Source organism: Xiphophorus maculatus, chromosome 19, assembly GCF_002775205.1.
Source record: "Xiphophorus maculatus strain JP 163 A chromosome 19, X_maculatus-5.0-male, whole genome shotgun sequence".
NCBI lineage: Eukaryota > Metazoa > Chordata > Actinopteri > Cyprinodontiformes > Poeciliidae > Xiphophorus > Xiphophorus maculatus.
In genome coordinates this window covers 14,919,092-14,937,109 of record NC_036461.1, presented here as the reverse complement: position 1 = coordinate 14,937,109, position 18,018 = coordinate 14,919,092, and the positions used below count along the sequence as shown (strand labels likewise).

The window sequence follows — 18,018 nt, the reverse complement described above, 5'->3', positions numbered from 1 at the left end:
CACTGTCTTTGGCTACAGACATTCAGATAATTTTTTGTCTTTGTTTTTACTCACCAGAGAGTCTAATTCACAATCTGCTCAGGAGTCGTCAGCGTTGGCTCATTTTCAATCAATTAGCGTCACAGGAGATTTGCTTTCCGCAGAGATTCGAGCAGTTTACAACAAGTGGAAATTTTTTGAGCTGTACCTCCCTCTGCATTTGCTGCTGCAGCGTCCAGCAATGGCCAGAGACAATGCAAGCAAGTTCAAAATATGATAAAAATCAAGTTTCAGCAGTGGTCTCGTCATATCTTGTTGTAAACAGCTTTAATTATTCATTTTCTGGGAGTCTGCATTGAGTCGAGGTAAGCTTCTATTTATGGATGCAGCACTCTTGCTTGATCCTGCTCACCTTAGTGATTTTCCAGCTTGCATCTGCACATCTTCAGCCCAACGACCAGCTTTTTGTATGAAAGTAACATAGCCTATTTACAGGCTTTAATGTTTCACATTTTACAACACATTATTTTATCACTATAGAAAACGGCTTCAGCTATTCCTATACATCAAAGCCTTCAAGTCTCCATCTTTTTTACCCCATTCTTTCTAAAGAGAAACGTTTATATGTGTAAAGAACCTCCTCGCCCATCTCAGTTTTTCAAAACATGCCAACTGAATTGTGGCTAGCAGACCATTGTGACTTGAAAGTGCACAGCTATTTATTTTGCTTTTCAGTAATGTCTGCCAGTAATTCCATTGTTCCTAAACAAAAAAACACTTTAAAGTATTTGGTACAATTATTCTTGTATGACTTTTTTTCCCTTTTACAGATAGGTTATTTGAACGCAAGGTAATTAAGACAGATTAAAAATTATATAGAATCCTTTTTAATACTTTCATAGGAGACAATTTGTTATTCTTTTTATGTAGATCTGCTAAGATCATGCCAACAACAATTGTTAGTTTATTTAAATCAAGAAATATGTCTCCAACAAAGTAAATTTCTACATGCACAAACTTAATCATGTCTATAAAATGGCTGTTGTCTGTCTATAAAGCCAACCTACATAATATAAAAAGAAAATTCAACTGGTGGATAAACTGTTCAGCTACTAGGTTCTCAATGTCTTTTGACAAATTACATAAAAGCAGATTGGACTGTAGACTGAGGTTAACAAAGTATGTCCCCTTTTAGCAAATGGAATAACAGCAACAAGTTTCCAAGCAGTTAGAAACATTCATTAACTAACTGAATTTTAATAAAATTTAAATTAGAATTGACCACTGTTGTCATTACACATTAAAATGTAGTGAAATGTGCTGATCTGTAAGAAGAACCCTTATGGCCAACCTGACAGAAAAAGATCAGAATATGTACTGTAGTTCTTGTTTCATCAGTCTGTGCAGATATTGTTTCATTATTTCCTTATTTTTACCTCAATAGTTGACAGTTGGGGGTTGTGAATTAAGTGAGTCAACACTTAATTTACAACCAAAACTACACTTGCAGGACGGCCATGGGTCAAATCCACAGTCCATCTCCCTTTCCTTACCACTGAGTACATTTGACATTTTTCAGATTCATCTAACGTGCGATCTCACTGGTCCCAGGAATCATTAAAGAGGGACAGAAAAACATTTAAGGGAAGTAAACAGACTTATCTCTCCTATTTTACTATCACTTCGGGAGATGAGATGTTCCCAGTTATAGTCTGAATCGACAGTTGTTGCGGATGTGGGAAGGCATGTTGCAATGTAACAAGGGATGTTTTATGACAAAAGAAGCCGTTTTGAACAAGTTATGGTATTTCAACATAGCTATTATTAATGGACGCTTTGGTCCAAACTCAACATAATCAGAAAACCTTCTAGAAGTTATCGAAAAACAAAATTCCCCTGCAACAGGGGAAACGTGATACCTTCATTCTTACCTTCCTCCCAACCGTGAGGACTTTCCGTGTTCTTTTCACTTTTCCCGTTCCGTTCATCCCTCTGGTCTCCTGCTGCCACGATGCTCCATGTCAACTCAGGAACATCCTCATGCTGGAGGCTGCATGTCCTGCCAAGACATTGCCGATCTAGAGAAGCACAAAAATAAACTTTCAAATAATTCACTCACAGCTAATACACCTCCAAGCAGATGGCTTCAAAAAACAAACAAAAAAAAACTATCTTTTGACAAAGATAGTAACTTGCCTCTCACAATTGACTCCTACAATTAATTATCTTGCAAAGAGAAAGAACCCTCCTTGGACAGATTACACCAAATCAGTGCAGGTACAGTAATGCAGAAATTGGAAAAGCATATCAACAATGGTAAAAGAACAAATACAAAAACAAAATATAACAATAAAAGAGATCCCCAGAATAACAACGATTTGATTTTCTTTGATGCTTTAGAACTTTATTTTTAGACATTTTTTGGTAAAAGACTTTTTAAATTCAAAGTACACACAACTTCTAACAGCAATAAAAATACAACAGCAAGTACAAAGTGATACTAATCACCAGCTTCCAAACCGCGTACCCTGCAGCTTGGGTATGCTAAGCCACAAACACTAATCCAAAATGATGTGCATTAAGTATTTCTGAAATATGGCAAACAATGAAACATGTGTGTTGCCAGACTTGAGGAGGTGGTAAAATAAACATCCAAAACAGCAAGACTGGCAGTTTTGTCGCTTGGCGAGGGAAACTCCTGCACAGTTTAGCCCTGGGCTTAACGGGGCTTCTCGCACAAACAGGCGCATGGTCGCATCTACTGCAGCCCAATTGGCACACTTTATCATATGGGAGAGGTGCAGAAGTGTTTTGAAAAGCACAAAAAACTGTTGGGCAATGGTTACACTGAAGAGAGCTTGTCTAGTTCCCAGTGTCACACAAACATCTGTGAAGTATGGAATCGGCTCAGTCAATGGAGACATTTCCTGCACATATGTACTGTGATTTTTGTAGCGTTTTTGTTCTGCATCGTTTATGCTGCAGCCAAACAGCAGACTACGACTGGTTCAGACACTGATATAATCATCCGCATCATCATTTTTCCATGAACACAGCTGTGTATGGCTGGAAAACAGCCTCTAATCATCAACCCACCAGCTCTGTGCTGTACAGTTTGTGATGTTTGTGCTGAAATGATGTGCCTTGATTTGAATAAAAATATCGACTTTGGTCCCAATCAAGTCAAATGATACTTTTTAGGTGATTTCCTACCGAATAAGCTTTACCTAGCCACGCTTGGTTATGAGATGAAGCTTTGTATTAAGCATTCTAAATGAGGCCTTCAGAGTGATAGTTAATTATAATGTTGGTGAAAAAGCCAATGAACAGTTTGTCCATCTCATTTAAATACTGTTGTTGTAGCACAGAAATATGGTGTTTATGGATAGACATAAGGCTCCCCACTTTTATCCGTCCTTCATTTCCTGCAGATAACTTCATAAATGTCCATCCCTGTGGCTTGTTAAATCGCTTCTGAGGCAGCTTGGTCACTTTTGAATCGCTTTTCACAGTAATGCTCCACAAGAGATGGACTGAGTGTTGTATTATCTCTCCATGTCCATTTCCCAAGTTCACTCAGAATAATGGCCTGAATTGGGCCAGGACAATTTCACTTCGTACCAACAAACAGCATAAAATGCTGAAAAATAATAATTATCTAATAGCAGTAATAAAAATCTCACCATGATAAACATAAAACCTTCAGAGCATCTCTTTTCTGTCTAAAAGGATACTGTGTTGCAGCAAATGTAATACTAGTTACACCCATAACTGGAAGAAAATTCAACTTCTAAAATTGAGAACAATTATTTCAACAATAAACAGCTACAGGCAACTATTTAGTAGATCATGTCCCATTATCATGTAAATTACAACTGAAAAATTATTATTGTCACATAAAGATGGAGAAAAGGAAACCCATTTGATGAATAAGTGAATCAGCACAGAAGTATAAGCAATAAATAAACACAAATAGGATTTAAATCAATACTTTGTCAGTCCAGAAAACAATTTGTAAATATGTGGTGGTAAAATGCAGTCTGCATGAGAACACCAAACAAAAAGATTCTTATAAAGCCTACAGTAGGAGAATCAATAACAAGCCTGAAAAATTATTCATTAATTAAATCTAAAAGTGGTCCAGTTAGAATTTAAACATATAGGGGAAGATCTGAAATAAATCATGACAATAAATAAAATAAAAACAAGAAAACCAAATGCTTTTACACATATTCTGCCTTATTTCCACTATGAAGACCAAATATCAAATTTTATGACAGAAAACTTGATCTGAAAGTGGGTAACTTCTGTGAAAGTGAAAACTTTTACTTTGGAGAGATTTCTTCACCGTCTCTTTATAGGAAACTCTTTTTGCTAAACAAATATGAAACAATATAAATCTGGTTTTAAAGTAAACACCAATACAAACTTTGCTGTATTGACACAGTTTGTCCAATACAGATGATTGAAATGCTTTAAATGGGCCATTTTCATTGTGACAGTTTGCTGTATTGACTACAAAATCGATATATACACCATCCTGTTATTGCATTGGGTGTTCTACTAACTGTAATCAACCCTCATTTACAATCCTAACAGTGAAATAAGTTAACCAGTTAGACAAACCAGATTATCAAACAAATGTTTAGTAACTCACCATTAGCCTATAGCTAGCAGATTGAGCAGACGTCTGTTCCTGCAGTTTCCCTCTGCAAGTGAGGACTAAACTTATGCAGCTGCAAACTCCACCGTTACAATTAACACTGTGTGCTTCTTGGTGGTTTAAGCATCCCTGTATTATTCTTTCTACCTCATGAACTCGCCTGCTGCGACGCTTCAGCAACAATGCAAACACAAATAGTATTTATATACATAATATAGTTCTAATGGCAATTTTCTTTCCAACCAGCCAATGCATTATTGCACTTGATCCATCCAAGTTTTGACCTGTTATTCAGAGGTAGGTGTTGCATGGCAACGTAGAAAATAACATTTTCATAGTTACTCTAGTGGAGCTACTATGCTACTATAGATCAATAATTTATTTTGCTTGTATCTAAGCTGAGTTCACATTTTATGCACAATATAACTCAAGGGTCTCCAGCCCTAATCCTTGAGATCTACTGTTCTGTTCTGTAGCTTTAAGATGCAGTCCTGCTCCAACACATGAATGTTGAAATAGCTCGTTACCAGGGCTTTGCCAAGCTTGATGACATGCTGAAGAGGTAATTCAATCGTTTGAATCAAGGATGTTGGAACAGGGATGGATCTAAAATCTGTAGGATAATAGCTTGCGAGGAGTAGTGTTAGAGACCCCTCTTGTAACTGCTTGAAAATAAGTCCAATACACTCAATGTAAAAGAAATACATATGTTTTAAAACACTTACAGATCTTTTGATTGGCATGTAGTGAGCTTGTTTTTAACCAAATGATCAAAGTGATGCGTGAACGCACTTTACAAGTACATGTTTTGTTTTTGTCCTTCGTCTCACTTTTTACCTCCATGCCACATTATGAATATATATCTATAAGCATTAATTTTAGTAACTTTATTCTTCTTTTCATAACTCTTTGCTTTTACAGCGTGCACACATGATATTGCTCACAGTGGTGGCTGTAGACCAAATTTACCAGGGGGGCCCAGAGTGGAGACAATGTTTTTTTCATGGGGGCACAGAACCAAAGAATGAAACAAAAAGGGCAATATTACAGTACATCGTTCAATATATTAACTGAACTGCAAAGCCAAAGAGTCACTTGCAGCTCTGGATTTGCAGGTTGCAGATTTCTCTGAACTATTGGATGAAAGCTGTGATCCTAATTCCTATATTCTAGTTTACACTTATATCTTCTTAAAGTAACTCCTGTAAGTCAGATACATCTTTTTTTAACTTTTATTCTAATCTTTATCTTTGTAAAGACCAAGATTCTTTTTAAATGAGTTTTTGTAACAAAGACATTTTTACTTTTGCAAAGACAAATAACTTTAGCATTTTTTCTATTTTCCATTAACAGTTAAATAAGCATTTTCTAACAGTGGCTTTTGTTTATTTTGCCAGCCATTATTTAGATATGAATTATCGAAGGGCACTCAAAACCCACACTGTGGGAACTATGTAATCATACACCCAAAATTCCTCAAATTATTCACACTCATACAGTTTTTCAACACAACTAGCTAACACAAGTTTAAAAATCAAGATTAATTGTGCTTTGTTAGTCGGTACATTTCTATTCTGAAATTATCCAGGGCTCACACATCTATGCCTGTTTATATGAACTTTGATTTGAATGTGTGTCCAGACACAAAACAAACACACTTGCATATTTTCTGCATTCATATAAACTAACATAGATAAATAAGTTGCACAGCTGTCTCCTCGTGTTTTCCACCAGAGGATATCAGACCACTACTCATGTACGCACAGACACATTTGGCATGCAGACAGGCCAAACGCTGCTGCATACTGCCAAATGGGGACGAGAGATATGATTCAACTGTCATGAGTATGATCCAGAGCTGTCATCCAATTTCACCCACCTTCTGCTGCTGCAAAGCGACTCAGAACTGATGAATTGCCAAATGACCAGAGACACGGCTTTTAATGGTTTATTCATTCTTTGTGACATCTGTGACTTTTATTCCCCTGAATTTACTAGGACCATATCCTTTTTTGACTTTGCTTCATTTACATGTTTAATATACCAGTGCAGTCATTATGAGTAGAGTGGTTATTTAAGGAAATAGTGTTTACCATAAATGCAAAGCACATTTCCCCCATTGGCTGCATCTGCCAAAAGTTATCCTTGATTGCCTCCTAAAGCGCTTGATAAGCACTGCTAATTATTAGCGGGTCATGACAAACAGAATTCCTGTAAAAAAAGGTTTGTTTTAATATTTGATTTGTCCCTAAGCACAGAGTAAGTGTTGAAAACACAGACTGAATTTAAATCAGCTTCTTGCTCGCAAACTGTAATATCTCTGAGAGAAAAATTTATGGGCGTTATCTTTGTTGCAGTAGAAGAACAACAATCGTCACCGCCTGAAGAAAACAACAAATACTCAGCACTGATGGACTTCAGCAACTGTTTGTAAGACAGGGCTATATTTGCAATTTACGCACAGCAGGGTGAGAGTAAATTAAATATAAAGCAACTTCCACACTTGCAAGCATACCTTGTAAAATGTGCAAAAACAGATTTTAAATATATCTATCTGTTATTGCGGAAGCAAAATATCACACTGAAAATGCATTTATTTGGTAGTGAAAACATCCACTAAGAGATATTTCTTTTTTACATATTATCTGTGCCACCTTTCAAGACACCCCAAACAATTCCTGCTAACATAAATGGATCTCAAGCATTTTTTTTAGATTTATACTTTACTTTTCAAGTAGAGAGTCCAGGAGCTGTTAATAGACAATCCTTAGCTTTTTGTTACTCAAATATAAATAAAATGCAATATAAGGGTCCATCTTTTAGCCACTTTTAAAAAGAGGAAAGACATGAACATTCAAGTAGAGTAAATATGTGTTGACATTTGTAAATTCAATAATGGCTGCTCTTTAAACTATTTTAGAACCTTTAGGAACCACTTGGAAAGTTTCATCTTGCCACCACAATGTTTTAGGAAGATGTAAAAACATCAAAGCTCATTGATGTAGAACCAAAATTAAACATTTTCAGTTGGAAGATTCAACAGTGCTGATTATTTAAACATGGGGTAGATTCATATGAAAGTATCTCTGATGCAGTGGTTTTCAAGCTTCTGATGTAAAGTTTTTTTTAAATTTTATTTAAATTAAATAGAATTTAATTTAAATAATTAAATTCATTTAAATTAAATAAATTAAATACCAAAATCTTCCCAATCCACAATTCCTTCAGTTCTGGTGTTGTGTAGATTTAAATGAATTTAAGAATTTAAAGCAATGTAAAGAATAAATGCTGCCTGTGGTTCTCGTTTTGCCATTTACAAACTTTTGAATTGTGGGTTGTTTTCATACGGTCTGGCCACTCCTTCTATAATGTTTTGAACCAATTATTTTCTTGAAACTTCCTTAAACTATCTTATGAGGATACAGTAAATTACAGTCATGAAAAATTTTAAAACCCAGTATCAAATTACATTAAATGTAATTACAGTAAATTCAGGTCAGAAGGATTGTGGTGTCCTTTTCAGAAGAACCTCCGATTCTTCAAGATATTTTCCATTACAGGTTAAATTTTGTGGCGAAGACTACCTTCAACTTTAAGAGACAGTTGTACATTTTCTGGTTTTAAAAGGACAATAACTCTCCTTTCACACCTGTTTGCACCAAACTCACATACATCCAATATAAATTATCCAAGTGTTTCTGGCTTGTTAGAAACAGTAAAAACACATTGACAGTGTTGTTTTATTCTCAAACAAATAATGAAGTTGTACATATATTTAGTTGTAAAAACTGTAGTGATTGGAATATTATATCAGCGCAATTTAGTCTATGTATGTTTGTTAGCCCTACGCTTTTATATGCTCTTTATAGAAGTACATGTCAGATTGCACAATGTGCATTCAACAGGTATTTGGGATGGTAATCCCATAAGTAATCTCATTGATTTCAAATAATTGTCTTGACAGGGAGGAGCTGTGCAGTTATTTGTTTAAAACTCAGGAAGCAACGATGAGTCACCATTGTTTATTTATCTCATTTTGAAATTAAATCTCAATCTAAAGTGTCTATTTAGTGAGGTGTAAGAAATTTAATTTCCAAAGGTTTATCATCTTCAGTCACTGATCTCCGCTCATCTGAACATAATTCATAAGTCCTGTAAATGCTTGCGTAAAAAGACTGATATGTTAATCACATTACTGTTGTTATTTGTGGATCTGGTCACCCAAGCCAGGTTTTATAGGCCATTTGAAGAGCTCTAAGAACAACAGATACTGATCACAATTAATGCCAACATGTGAGGAGCTGGCCTCCAGTAATGATATTTACAGGTTGCTAAGGACATGATAGCATGTGGTCATAAAGTTTTATAGGATTTAGGAAAGCTACATCTACAGAAGACATTTAAAGACACTCACACTTAGTGTGTCAGATTCGAATGCCCACTAAGATGCTACTGAATACCAAAAGGCCATTTAGTATTCTTCTTGATTAAAAAATCAAGCAAAGAAAAAAGTTACCTGATGTTAATAAAGGTGCAACCAAATATTTAGTAAACCTAGAAAATGAAAACAAGACAACAATAAAAAAGGCATTTGTTTGTGCTTGTTCTTTGACTTAAAACTAGGGTTGATACAGATGAGAAAATCTTTTATGATAAGCTCTATGCAGGCAGTAATGTTATGTCAACTTTCTAAAATGTTACTAAAATGTCAATAGAATGTTGCAAACAAAATATCCAAATGATTTTCTTCAATGATTGAAAATGCCATACAGGGTTTTAAAAAAACAACAAAAAAAAAAACAAAGTGATGGAAGTATATACGAGAACTTTGTCAACATTGTCAATTCTTCCCAATATCAGGGTCACAAGATTTTCAAATATATATTTTACCCCTTAATTGCAAAGATGTGGGTTTCTTTGACTGTGAGCTGAATAGATGTTTAAACGAGAATGCTGGAAGAGCACAATTAGACAAAATCCAACATTGTATATGTTTAGGAATGACAACACAAAAAATCCCCATGAAGCTCCTAAACTGAGATGATGGCTCCTAAACTGAGATGATGAATATGTTTATTTCCTGATTATTTGGCAATTTCATTCAACTCTGCTTATTTATGCATCTGAGTTTTTATTGCCCTGATATACAAGGCAATTTATCTCCCCTGATGGCTGCTGGAGTCATCAATCAAACACAAAGATGAATAGTGGAGTGGGGAGTGACTTCATAGCAGGCATGAAAAGTACAGCAAATAAAATGAGTAAAAGATATAAAACTGCATGTTTTTCTGTTGTTGAAGGAACAAATCACTAAAGTGTTTAACAAAATATTTTTGAGCAACTTTATCAAAATCTATCCAGTATTGATCTCCTACAGTAAGTTGTTTTCTAACCAGGTTTGAAAATGAACGATGGATTTCAAAATGTGACATATGTGATAAATAGTGATTTATGCCTAATCTATTAACACAGCAGACGACTCTTGCTTATAATTTTATATTCCATCGCAAAGTAGATTCCTAGACATGTTAATCAAAGAAACAGTAATGGGTTTAGAAGAGGAGGAGAGAGTTATCAAAATGCTTTGACTGAACCACATGTGACAGTTTGTGATGCCAGATCAGAGGGGATCAAAGTTCAGCGTCAGGTTTCCCATTCCCTAAGAACTCCTCTCACCTCATCCCTTTCATCCCCTCTTCAGTAACACAAAGATGGCATGCTGGCAGGGGGTCCACTGAAGTCCTGCACAACAGATTCTTGAAGGCTTTGAAGATTTTTAAGGGAGTCCTAACAAAATCTAAAGCACTGAAAAACCCATTTGTCTTGCAGTGTTTCAGATCATTAAATCATTCTGAGCTTCCCATTGTTTCAGTCAATAACAGGCACTGCAGGCTGCAGCACTAACTTTGTCAGCAAATTCTCCTAATGTGGCCATTGAATTTCCATCTAAAGCAGTTCCTTTACTTTGATTCAGCTTATTTTTACCCTTCAAAACTAGCACATTTATTCTGAATATCTGAACACATAGCAACAAACAACCTATGCAACTTAAACATTAAATACAGACAGAAAAACAACATCCCTCTGTCTTGGTCTAGTTGTCTTCAACACAGCGACATCTGCACATTCACACTGCTGATTAATAGATGCACTGTCAAGTTCTTTTTTAAACTGTGCACTTCCCCACTTGAAAAGGGATGGATGACCCCATGCAGATTCTTAATGGCAGGGATTTTACTCGAAGGACCAAACAGTTTTCCTTGCTTTTACTTCCATTTATTTCAGTGTATGGACATATTCACCATTGATCCAGAAGATGCAGGTAAAAACCTTTAAACAAACCCAAAAAATAATAATTACTAATCTGTATAAATTAATTTCACTTAGTTGCAAATTATATAAATAATACCAAGCAACCCATCACAAATTAAATATACAAAATAATCAAAATTAAATACACAAGTAACTAAACTTATGTTAACTTTAACTTAACTTTAAAGTGCATTCCAAGTTAATATTTACATTTCATACACATACATTTCTTAGCATACAAACATCTGCTTCTCAACATTAATAATAAATATTTATCATAAATTTAGCTTTAAATTATTCTTTGAAGTTGATGGTAAATTAACAATTGAACTTGTTACCCAAATCCATTTCATCAATGCAATAATTAATTCAATCATAAAAGTCCATCAGTCAATGAACGGCAAGCGTCGCCGCTGCAATCCACCACCTCAGTTCAGCTGTCACTAATGATCCGATCGGCCAAACTGGATTGTAGACAACTCTGCGGTCCGATCTCATAACAACACAGTTTATATCTTACCGGCTGCCTCTCTGCTCATCTAAAAGATCATCCAGTTGTACACAGGTTGACTAGGATCTGTGATTCAAAAAGTCCCAAACTCCTGTCCTCTTTGTTTGACGGCTTTAACTTCCGTCTTCTCTTTTTTTTTCCTTGTCCGTCCCGCTTTTAGGTCCGTGTGGGAACGCACAACTTTTTTTCTTTTTTCTTTTTTTTTTTTTTTTTTTTCTTCCTTCTGATTTGACTTCACATGCACTGAAAGTGGCTGTCTGACAACTCTTGTCTGTCAGGTATCTCTTGAGATGTAAAGTGGTGCTTGAACTATTTCCAATTCTAAACCTAGATAAGGATCCTTAACCCGTTTAATCCCAAATTTGTTCCTGCACAATAAGTGCAGGAAAAAAAACATTTCAATCCTTGGACCTCCCTAAAACATGATATTTATGAATTATTACATTTTATGCTGGTTATGTTAGTGAAACTGCATAATCTACATTACACATATATGGCCTATTTAAACATATAAAAAAGAAGAAAAATCATGACATACATAACTTGTTATAACAAGGAATGGTTGCAAGAATGTTCAGAAATATTTTAGATACATAAAGATTCAATACTACATCCTTCAGATGTCATTGTCTCAATGTGCCAAGCGATCTTTGACCTCATTTGGTCATTTCATCAAAGAGGCAAAATCAGGTAAAAATGTTAGTATGAACAAATCTGCATCTGGGAGGAAATTCTCCCTGTACCACCAGACCAGTCACTACACCGTGGCCCTGTCCTAGACTAGTTTCAGGTGTGGCGTCATCTTGTAGTCGTCATTCACTGAATAGGCCACACTTTGTGTAAAGCAGGGGTGTCCAAAGTCGGTCCTCGAGGGCCGGCATCCTGCACGTTTAAGTTCTCTCCCTGGTAATACCAACAACCTTTTCAGCATGTCAATGTTCTTCTTAGGCCTTCTAATGAGCCATCATTTGATCCAGGTGCGTTAAACCAGGGAGAGAACTAAAACACGCTGGATGCTGGCCCTTGAGGTCCGACTTTGGGCACCCCTGGTGTAAAGAGTTGCCTTTTGTGGGGGTTAGAGAAGGGAGGGTTTCAACTGTGGGAATGACAGTGATGTAGAAAACATCATTTTCAGGTTCCTTCAGGTCTAGAAGATCTAAAATATCTGATAGTTTTAAGCTGTGTGGGAACAGCAAGGTATATAGAATAAACAGCAAAGCTATGGCCACCTAGCATAGTGCTGTCTATGTATTAGGCTAGCGGCAACAATTGTTGCCATGATTACATTCACTCTTCTAATGATCAAAAGATGAATGAAGGGATACAATTTTCTTTATATATCAGTAGAAGACACTTGATAGAACATAAGTTCAAAATATTTATTAATATTTGTTCACTGTTTAAGTCCTGTACAAGAGAAACATGACTTCCTCTTGTACATGTTTGTGACTGACATTTACCTCCAGCGTTACAGGCAGAAAGTAAAGAGGTCTGGTCATGTGACCTTTCACACTAGATACATAAAATTGATATTGCTTAGAGTAGACACATTATTATCTTATTTTAAAACTTCAATTAGCTGTCAAAAGTCAAAACTATTGTTTTAGAGCTCCCAGAAGTTAGAAAAAATGTCTGGCAACAATTGTTGCTGGTGGGATTAAATGGGTTAAGTATTCTTCAAACTTGACTCAGGTACCTTCTAGGAGATGGAAATCTAGAGTGAGTGGATTCCTCGGACATTTACAACTAAAAAATGTTGCAACAAAACTCCTTCTGTCATTTAAGAGCATTGGTAGTAGTAGAACGGGGAAAGACCAATAAAGAAAACAATCAGGAGGATGGTTTGTCGTGTTCTGCTAGGTCACAAACATTGTTCATCAATATATAAAGCCATCCTGCTCCCTAACCAGATTTTTCCTTTGATCAATTTCAAGTTCAATATTCTACACCAGTGTTTCTCAATTCTGGTCCTCGGGGACATGCATACTTTAGATGTGTCTCTGTTCCAGAACACCTTGTTCAAATGATTGCTTGACCTCCCCTGCATGCCATCAACCACTGCAGGAGCATGTTAATCACCCACTTATTCAAGTCAGGTGTGTGGAAGAAGGGGAACATCTAAAACATCCAGGGCAGTGGTCCCTGAGGACCAGAATTGATAAACACTGTTCCACACTGATTGACACTGCACTACTTAGAGATCTTCTCAGAAGCCGTCAGCCTTGTTTTCAGCGCCACATGGCTCACTGTGATTTTAGCTGCAAGTGTTCTGGACCATTTTCTACCAGCTTAATAATATTTGCCCTTTTTCTTAATTTCAAAATATCTCAAACTCATCAAATTGGATTAAGACCTGTGGAGAACAATATTCAAATCTTGGCACTATTTCTCTGTTGGATTTCGGCGTGGATTTGACTGGGCCATTACAGTATAACACATGAATATGCTTTGATCTAAACTGTGGGTGTCCAGCTCCCTTCAAGGCGTCCAGCCTGTTTAAGACGCGTCTCTGGTTCAACAAAACACATTCTACTACTTCCTCACCATGTCAAAGGCCTGCTAATGATACATCATTTGATTCAGGTGTGCTTAACCAGGGAAAGGATTGAAACACCATCATACCAGCCCTTAAGGACTGACGTTAAACACCACTGATCTAAGCTGTTCTATTGTAGTTTTGACTTCATGCTTAGAGTCATTTCTGCTAATCATTTGAGCCTCCACCCCAGTTTCAGTTCCTACTCTGCCTCCAACAGCTTTTCTTGAGATGCATTTAGCTTTTTCCATCTTCCCATCAACTCTGACCAGGTTCACTGTTCTTGCTGAGAAAACTGTATCTGACGTCACCATGTATTACTGTGGAGATCGTGTGCTCAGAAAAAAAGCGCAATGTTAGGTTGTATTTGTAGAGCGCATGACACAGAATCTCTTGTCAGAATTAACCAACTGAGATGGGGATCTCTGCAGCTCCCCCAGAGTTACTGTGGGCTCTTGGTTGCTAGCTGATTAGTATTTTCCTTGATGATCTTTCAGACTTACAATTCTGGATAACAGATTAAAAAGTGCTGCACCAAGATGCTAAAAGTGTGGGATATTGCTTTTCAATTATAAGATATTTATTTATAATTCAAGCAAAATACAAACTAAAATATCAAAAACCCTGTTTATCAAAACTTAAAGTCAAAACAAAGTCCAGATCGTAGAAAGAGAGAACCAAAGACTGTACACATGAACCCTTAGTAGTAGTTATGCAACAGCAATGCCTCCACTTAGAAATAAGGTGGATTTAACACGTCTCCAGGAGACTGCCATGAGCACCTGCCTTTTAACCTCTAAAAACCTCTTTTATTCTACCACTGAGCCTCATTACTGTTGAACAACACTACCAGCTGAGCGAGGCAGATGTTCTATTGTGGAGCACGGCAGCTCCTCAAGTGGCCAACATCCATCTGAAGGCGCGAGTGTGCTGCAGCTGGCAGCCGCAGATGAGCCAGGACAATCCATCAGAACAAGGAAAATCGAACTGATGAAGACGCCGTATGGGAAGCGTTTTGCTAAACAGAAAACAGCAATGATCTGCCCTGCTGCTGTTCTCCACAGGGGAAAGACAACATTGTGGGAAAAGCAGCTGATAATATCTGACAGCTTCTGACGGCACTGATATTATTACTGACACAGAGAGGCACAGAAGTTTGCCAGAAATTTCAATAACAAATCTGGTTTACCCTGTTGCCCCTGCAACTAAAGGCTGCTAATGGAAGCAGGGTGATGGGAGAGAGAATGGGGGCAGCTGGTGGCAAATGTCCAGTCAGTCTTCGTTGGCTTTTGTAACTGCTGACAAATGCCAGCAGACAGCAGATGCTGTGGGGAGAGCAAAGATCTATTGCTGCAGCCTGAAGCCATGTTCACCATGCCATGTTGCTGTGAACCAACTCTCGTTTTTTCAGATGTTGATGCTGTTCTGTGTCATGCAGTGCAACTCCAGTCACTCATACCAAAAACATAGCAGTACAATCATGCTATAGAAACAAAATGTTTCAGCGTGTCTTTGAAGACAAAACACGGTGTACTCAAATCCATTATGTAGAGAACAACAAAAAATATAGTATATAAAATGGTTCTTGCGTGTTCGATCAGCATTTAATTTGCCTCAGCGAGCTGTGCCATGATTTGCATTAGCATTTGCAGTCATCTGGCTTTTACAGCCCAGATGTGCTGCAGCCACATTACTCTCGCCTCACTGATCTCAGAGAAGCTCTCCTTCTGATTTGCCAGCATACCAGAGACAAGGGGTCAGCAAAGTCATCGAATGTAAAAAGACAAAAAGAAAACTCTGGTAGGCTAGGAACATCCCAGCATGAGTTATTTCAAGATACTCTTCTCCAGCTGATTAACTCCACTAAGTCCCCCCCTTAAACTGTTACCACAAGCTGCTGCAGCAACATGAGAGAGCCAGAGTCCAGACAGGCAGTTTGGTGCTTGCTGATCTGTCAGGGAAGCCAATTTGAGCCACAATCTGATGAGAGCAGTACTAAAGTAGAAACATCAGGTTAAAAAGCACCCATTGGCTTCCTCTGGATGTCAATCCATACTTCACCTTATTATATTAATATATAAACCCAAGTTATAATGAAGTAACCTAATGTTAATATTAGGGTTGGTTTTTTATTTTATTTCATTTTTTTGACTATGCTTGTTTGTTTTTTTACAATAGTAAACACAGTACCTTAAAAATATTTTTCCACTTCAAGAATTTTTTAATTTTTGCTTCTCTTTTACAACTTGCTTGTTTAAGATTATAAAACATGTGTTAATATCAGACTTTTTAGATGAATAAAAAAGCACTTTAGATATTTTATTCATTAAAGTAAGAAAGGGATCCAAACCAAGGTAGTTGCCTGCAAAAAGATAATTGACATCCTTGTTAAATCATGAACTGTTGTTTCACAAGTCACACCCAGGTCAGATTATTCTGTGACCAACAGAATCAATTCAATAGAACCTGTCTGACAATTTGAAGTAGGCTTAAAAATCTCAAAAAGCAACTTATCATGATTTAATTTGAAGAAATTAAACAGATGAAAAACAGACACTGAAAAGACTTCAGTTAAGGCTACTGTTCACCGCTCAATAATAAGAAAGAGCTAAAGCTAGAGAGTGGGAAAACAAAATAAGCTAAATTAGTTACTTTGGCTAAAGTCAGTTCATTAAATAGTTTGGAGGAAATAAAACAAACTATTAAAATTGAATGGGAAAACATAGAAAGTATTTTTTAAATCTAGGTTTATAATAACCAAAGGTAAATGCATTTTAGGAAGGTGATTTGAGAAAAATGTTTCAATCGAAGAAGACTTCATTGTAAGCTTGGGACTGCTATGGTCTTGATGTCTGTAATCACAGAAACCTTCACCCAATTTCTTTTTTTTCTATCTTTTGATAGGGTGGCTAAACTGAGGGGTTAGGCAGGTTACATAGCTCCAGAATACTTTAACAAGGAAAGTCTGCAAATTCAGATTCAAGCAACTAGGACAGTAAAAAACGAGATTGTGAAAACTGATTTTCTAAAAGCAAATGACTTATTCCCTGAGTCTCTCACTCTCTTAAATGTAGAAAGAAGCAAAGAAATCTTACTGTTGGCCGAGAACTGTGGTGTTTCTTTAATCATTGGTTCTCTGCTATAACATTAAGTTAAGTGTATCTTTAGAAACACAAGGCATATCTGAAAACGTTCCAACAAAATAATTGCTCCTGTCAAGAGAAATGAATACTGCAAAAGACTGCACAATATATTAAATTTTTAGTGCAGTATTAGTGTGTGTAGTACTTATATTTAAAAAAGGACTATTTAAAGTGCAATAATTGTTGGCTAATATATTCGAAGTGTTATGATTTCAAATTATAGATGCTAACATAACATTTAATCAGAGTCTAACATGCTCCCAGTGGACACAAATTATGATATTATGATGACGATATTGCGACTAATATCATCACCATCACAATATTTACCAATAGTATTGGCAAGGCAGGATGACAGGGGGGCAAACGGGATTCCTGTCCTGGGCCCTGAGTACAAATCCAAAAATGGTTTGGCCATAACGTTTCAGTAAAATTCAAAATGTTCGGTATGCTACAGGCAAAGATAGGAAAACACAGCTCCAATCTCTCGCTCTAGTATAGGTCAGGCAGCTGCTGCATCATTTTGATAAATAAAAGGACTGTGGCTGTCACCTGAGGATCAAGCCTCAAGTTGCAGGTAGAGATCAGCAGGTGGACCTCTCTCATCTATGTGTCTTTTGCTCTTATGGCACTAACAAACTGAGCTATTTCTGTCAGAGATCTGTTGCGTATGTTTACAAGTGGAAACCCAGGGCAGACAGGGAACGGTTAAAAAAAAAAGACAGCTCAGTAGGTGGTAGAGGTTGTGCTTTTTCATATCTTGCTCTAGAGATCAATAGACCAAGATATAAAAGATTTTTTTTTTCACACTCTGGCCACAAATCAAAATAGTGTTGAGAAACTGATATTTAATTATTTATCTGTAAAAGCCATT

General features: G+C 36.6%; 1 protein-coding gene across 3 annotated transcripts in view; it reads right to left on the bottom strand.

Moving 5' to 3' along the window:
* The window catches only part of alk (ALK receptor tyrosine kinase), a 408,994-nt gene that overhangs the window by 207,902 nt on the left and 183,074 nt on the right, over window positions 1-18,018 (bottom strand). The window contains exons 1-2 of one of the 3 annotated variants that reach the window (XM_023352510.1): window positions 11,475-11,682; window positions 1,899-2,057 (exon numbers count right to left, since the gene is read on the bottom strand). In XM_023352510.1, the coding sequence (XP_023208278.1) occupies window positions 1,899-2,057; window positions 11,475-11,493 (178 nt within the window). In that variant the 5' untranslated portion in view covers window positions 11,494-11,682. Of the gene's footprint in view, window positions 1-1,898; window positions 2,058-11,474; window positions 11,683-18,018 lie in introns of those variants that run through there. The other 2 variants (XM_023352508.1, XM_023352509.1) reach the window with 2 other exon arrangements.